This window comes from Mchenga conophoros, linkage group LG2, assembly GCF_057382185.1.
Source record: "Mchenga conophoros isolate Kocher_MC1m ecotype Shallow Benthic linkage group LG2, M_conophoros_male_GT1.1, whole genome shotgun sequence".
In the NCBI taxonomy this organism is placed as follows: Eukaryota; Metazoa; Chordata; class Actinopteri; order Cichliformes; family Cichlidae; genus Mchenga; species Mchenga conophoros.
The window spans coordinates 9,707,631-9,713,423 of record NC_140527.1 but is presented as its reverse complement, the minus strand read 5'-3'; the positions used below and the strand labels follow the sequence as shown (position 1 = coordinate 9,713,423).

Below are 5,793 nucleotides of genomic sequence, written 5' to 3'. Positions count from 1 at the left end.
CCTAAACTCCTTAATTCTTCAGTTCAAACGAACACTGCAGCATCACTGAGCGTTAAAAACTGTCTAAATTCTTTCATCTTTAATAAAACGATCAGCATTGCTGCTTTACCAGGTGTAACTATGAAGTTTAACTTCCAGGCATCCATTAAAACAAAATTTATTACATTTAACAGAGTTAGAAGTTAGCGGGAAGCTAGCGGACGTTAGCTCGCTAGTTACCTAAGCATGATATTGCATGTTCTGACTGAGAGATTTCTGAAAAAAATCAAACGTACAGCTCTGCTATCACTTCCAACATAAATGAAGACAGGAAACTAAACAGCAGTGACGTTTGTAGGGTTACTGAAGTTGGGCTAGCTGGTATATAATGATGTGCTACGTAATCGCTAGCGACACAGCTATGTTAGCATAACATAAACAGTGAAGCTGGAGGACGAACACTAACACTTTTCCACTTATAAAAGTTAACGTTAAGGTTCCTCATGGTTAGAGACAAATGCAATCGCATGGCAGGATGCTGTAAACAGACCAAACTTCAGTCAGGAGAACAACTGAGATAATCCATCCACAATACGAGGTTAGTCATTAATATACTGCAACAACATGGGAATAGAGCAGCTGCCAGAGAATTCAACATTAATGAATCAATGGTACAGAAGTGGAGGAAGCAAGAAGAATGAGTTTAATAAAGTTTGATTTATCTGACTGCTTTGTTTCGCTTGATGTGCCTTATAATCCCGTGCACCTTATGGTCCGAAAAATACGTATTGCATACTGCAGTTTAATTTTGCAAAGCACCTCTTTTTAACTTCAGTGGATATTATATATGGTTATGCTCAGGATATGTCAGCCCATTTCTACTGGAAATGCCTTTTGATTAAACTTTCAGCAAGGAATTTGTATTTGCACTGTTACATTTTTATAAAGCTTTAATGTACATAAAAACCAGCTTCTTATTTAAGTGAAAATAAATGGAAGGTTTTCTTTTTGCGCTAGTAATGTTGTGGAGTTGTATTTTGTCTCGCATCAATTATATCGTCAGTTATATCGTTATCGCAAATTTTCAAATATATATCGTGATAAATATTTTTGGCCATATCGCCCTGCTCTAGTACTGAGGTATCTGAAAGGGACAACCGAGAAAGAACTGTGTTACAGGAAATGTGACAACAAAGAACTGAGGTTGTGGGCATACAGCGATGCTGATTGGGCAGCTGATGTAACAGACAGACGGAGTACAACTGGTTATTGCATAAGCTTGTCTGTAGATGGTCCTTTAATCTCATGGAAAACCAAAAGACAACCTACTGTTGCATTAGCTACCTGTGAAGCGGAGTACATGGCTTTAGCTGCGACCCTACAAGAAGTTTTGTACCTAATGCAACTGTTACAAGGTATTGATGGACAAAAATATGCACCGCCAAAAGTTCATGAAGATAATCAGGGTGCAATTGCGTTGGCGAAGAATCCTGTGACGAGACAGAGATGTAAACATGTTGACATAAAGTACAACTTTGTGAGATCAACTGTGAGTGCAGGAAAAATAACTCTGGATTATTGTTCAACAGAAGAGATGGTTGCAGATGTAATGACAAAGCCTGCAACAAAAGTTAAGCTGTTCAAGTTTGAGAAGTTTATGTTTGGGCATTAACATGGTATACGAACATGTATACAGTACTGAGGAAGAAACCTTTTGTTTGTTGTTTTTTTTGTTTACTTAAGAGCATCATAATATGAGAGCAAGTGGGGGTGTTGAAATAAGAAGAGAAAATGCTCTCAATTATGGAGACAGTCAAATGGTTTATTTATGTTTGATGTGTGCTTTACATTTGTGTGGCTGTTAATAAAGTTAGCGCGCTCTAGGGGGCGTATGCGTTCATCAAAAAATGGCCGAAGGCTGATGTGTGATTATTCCTCCCAAAATGTCGTTGATGAAGTTAGCTATGCACGTTAGATTTTACTGCGCATTTTCATACCTCTGCCAACAGAGTGCTTTATCCGCACCTGAGCACAGGTGGCTCCTCCTCCTTCCTGTTGGGAATGCTGGCGAGCACTCAGTAATCCTGTTCTGTTTCCAGCTGTGTGAGAAGAGTCGGACAGCTCCTAATCCTGCCTCCAGGCAGGTCCAGCTGGACCTTCACCGAACCCTGACGACCAATCAGCACTTCTCCTCGCCGTCCAGCCCCGCCCTCCAGCCCCAACCTTCAGCCCTGCCCTCCAGCAGCTCCGCCGCATCCTTCTGGCCTTCTCCGGGCATAACCCTGCCATTGGCTACTGCCAGGTACTCAACAGGTCAGAACAAAAGTATAAATTTTATATCTGAGTTCTTATGTGGACCCGCCTTCCAGGCAGAACCTCACCTTCCATCAATGTCCACAGGTTAGCGGCCCTCGCTCTGCTGGTCCTCCAAAGTGACGAAGACGCCTTCTGGTGTCTGGTGGCAGTGGTGGAAGCCATCATGCCTCAGGACTACTACACCAAGAATCTGGTGGCCTCTCAGGTCAGCAGACACACTCACCTGCTTGCCTGCTGTGATCTGTTTTAGTGATCAGTGAGGCTGATCTCTGTGAGTCTTTGTGCTCAGGCGGACCAGCGCGTGCTGAAGGACTTCATGGCGGAGAAGCTTCCTCGCCTGGCATCTCACTTTGAGGATCACAACATTGACGTCTCTCTGGTCACCTTCAACTGGTTCCTGGTGGTTTTTGTGGAGAGTCTGCCTAGCGACATCCTGATGCCTCTGTGGGACGCCTTCCTGTATGAGGGTACCAAGGTACCATACACCCGAACACACCATGACAGAAATGCAGACAACACTTGAATGCACCACAGTAGTGTCCATGGAATAGGGCTGAACGATTATGGAAAATAATCTAATTGCGATTTTTTTGCCCCAATATTGCGATTGCGATGCGATATGCGATTATTTTTTAAGGTCTTTGTCTTCTGTATTATTAAACAAAGACAAGCAATACATCATATAGTATGGCCAATACTATATTACATTAATTTTAAACTGTTCTTTCCTGGAAGACAGACCTCTGTTATGATGACATGAGGTGATGCATGAATTGATGACTGACATTTTTATTTAACTTCTTCAATCACAACAGTATATTTGAACATACACAATAGTTTATTTTTAGCTTACAAACATCTGAGCATAAAGTGGTGACAAGGAACCCTGGTGTAAACATTAAAATGAAAGTCAGTACAATGTGCAGATTGCAGAAATATACATAAAAAAAATCAGTGGCTTTACCACACTCAGTTTTTCGACATCTGTGAACTACTAGACAGTCATTCAATTAAAAAATAATATTAAATAAATAAAACTAATAAATAAAAAATACACACATCTTACTGATCTCTGCAGTCAGTAACATTACACATAAAGTGCAAACATAATAGCAATTGTATAAACACACACACAAACACGCCTTTAAAGTTTAAAGGCGTGAAATTGGACGGTCTAGTTCTGATTAGCGTCACCGCTGTCTCGGTGGAGTTTAATAAACTCGGCCGTCTGCTTCTTGCTATCTAAAATATAACCAGACACTGGTGTAAATTCTCGACTGTCTCATACTTCTGTTTAATAAGTTTTCTGTTTGACGTTTAGTCAGCTGTGTGAAAACCAAGGAGGAACCCACCCGGGGGATTAATAAAGTTTTATTTTATCTAATCTAATAACTTTAATCTCAGCCAAACCGATTTACTCACGAACAAACAAAACACTGAAAAAAGCCCAACAATAACATTTTTAGGTTGTCTAAGTGACTTATATATTACGTTTAACCCGAGCAGCGAAACTCCGCGGTGATCTGAAAATGATGTGCCGGGAGTTGTGCCGTTCTCGGCCGCATCAGTAACCCTCGAGCTCCCGGCTAGCTGTCGAGCTGGTGGGTAGCAGACGCCTCTGAAAACGTCGAAGCACTTTTGCAAATATGGGATATCTTGATAAACCGAGCAGATATTTGATGTTTACACAACTACTTTCTCGCCTGAAAATATGTTAAAAGTTTATTTTGTGACCCAGAAAGATTAGTATGAGTAATTTTAAAACTTAGTAGCGGCCGCCATTGCTGGAAACTGGAGTTTGGCTGGGCCGCGCTATGAATTCTGGGATATGGTAGTAATTTGGACAGCCTTCGGCGCGTCGCTGTGACGTAATCGGTCTACAAATGCGGCCTCAGGAGGATGCAGCCCATGAATTTGGACATGTCCAGAGTATAATCGCAGCCTTTGCGGTTAGAAAATTGCACTTGATCATGTCGCGATATTATCGCAAATGCGATATATCGTTCAGCCCTACCATGGAAACAAAAATGATTTTGTTTTCACCTTTAGATGTCTTTATTTACATTTTAGGAGTAATAAGACATTGTTTACTAAGCATGGGGAACTGTCATGTGACATGAAATAGGAGTGGGAAAGCAGATCATTCTAGTAACGACCTCACAGTCTACCACAAGCAGCGTAAATCCAGACGATGAGCGGGACAATGGCTTTGGGCTTGTTTCTGCAATGTGACAAATGCAGCACAGCTTTTACATCGTTTGTCTCAGGAAATAAAATCACAGTTCAGACACAGAAATATATACCACACAGGGATAAATGCTGACAACAGCTTCAGCCACGTAGATCCAACCCAAAAGTTTAATTTAAACTTAAAGCTCAACTACCAAGTAAGTTAATATTATCTGGCAACTGAGGAACCAAGTGGCTTATTGGAAATCGATCAGAGCTGTAATGAGTAAAGGGCCCAACTGCACCACAACTGAAAGAGTAATTTTATGACTCACCTCCTCAAAGTTTCCAATTAATTGTGTGGCGTGAGTGTCCTGTTATGAAATGCGTGTCTGTGCTGCAGGTGATCTTCAGATACACTCTGGCTCTGTTCAAATACAAAGAGGACGACATCCTGAAGATTCACGACAGCGTGGAGATCTACCAGTACCTACGCTTCTTCACAAAGACCGTCTCCAATGCCAGGTACGCACTCGCCTCCACCCGCCTTAATCTACGAGCTGTTACACTCTCAGAAGTGTAGCGGATGTAGCTGTTGAATCTTTGAGCTTCAAACCCTTTTTACTGAAATTTTGTGAGAAGTTTAAATTTCCCTGATCACAGTAACAACGATTTAAAGATTTTTAAGTATCTGCAGCTCTCGGATACATGTGGTCCAGTCAGTCCAGTATTTCCTGCTCAAACTGCAGTACCTGAAGTATCAAGCAGCATAAAACAGAAACACTCAAGCTGATCAGTTTCCAGTTCCTCTGTGTTGGTGATCGAGTCCTTTCCACCTGCGTGTGTCCATGCAGGAAGCTGACCAGCATCGCCTTCAACGACATGAACCCATTCCCCAGCCGGCTGCTGAGGAACCGGCGAGTGCTCCACCTGGAGCGCCTGCAGGCGGAGCTGCGTGAGCTGGAGGAGCAGCACAAGGAGTTCATCACCGAGAGCGTCGTACGGAAAGACAAAGAGCTCGACGTCATGGTGAGCGAGGACGACGAGGACCTCTGATCACACGGGACGCTTCAGCTGCTCACTTCGAGACGACGATGAGTTTTCCATGAGTTCAAGAGAATTTTACTAAACCGGCTGTTAACTGGTTTCCTTCACACCAAACACAGGATTGTGTCAGGTTCACCATCTCTACTAACACTACAAGGAAACAGACGCATACAGATTTAACTGCATCACATCTCTGAAACAAGCTTGCAGTAAACAAATGTGTACTGTGTTCACGTGTGTAATAAGTCAGGCTGCAGAAATGTGCAGATGTATTTCAGTGAA

General features: G+C 42.3%; 1 protein-coding gene across 1 annotated transcript; it reads left to right on the top strand.

Annotated features, from left to right (window-relative positions):
• Positions 1-2,329: 2,329 nt before the first annotated feature.
• LOC146581680 (TBC1 domain family member 2A-like) lies at positions 2,330-5,520 on the top strand. The gene is made up of 4 exons (XM_085247040.1): positions 2,330-2,500; positions 2,585-2,770; positions 4,868-4,989; positions 5,319-5,520. The coding sequence occupies exons 1-4, from the start codon at positions 2,330-2,332 to the stop codon at positions 5,518-5,520; spliced, it is 681 nt and encodes a 226-aa protein (XP_085103166.1).
• The last annotated feature ends 273 nt before the right edge of the window (positions 5,521-5,793 follow it).

Coding starts and splice junctions, on each gene's coding strand:
- LOC146581680 (XM_085247040.1), top strand. CDS start 2,330: ATGTGGACCCGCCTTCCAGGCAGAACCTCACCTTCCATCAATGTCCAC. Junction 2,771..4,867: donor TCCTGTATGAGGGTACCAAG/GTACCATACACC, acceptor TCTGTGCTGCAG/GTGATCTTCAGATACACTCT. Junction 4,990..5,318: donor AAGACCGTCTCCAATGCCAG/GTACGCACTCGC, acceptor GTGTCCATGCAG/GAAGCTGACCAGCATCGCCT.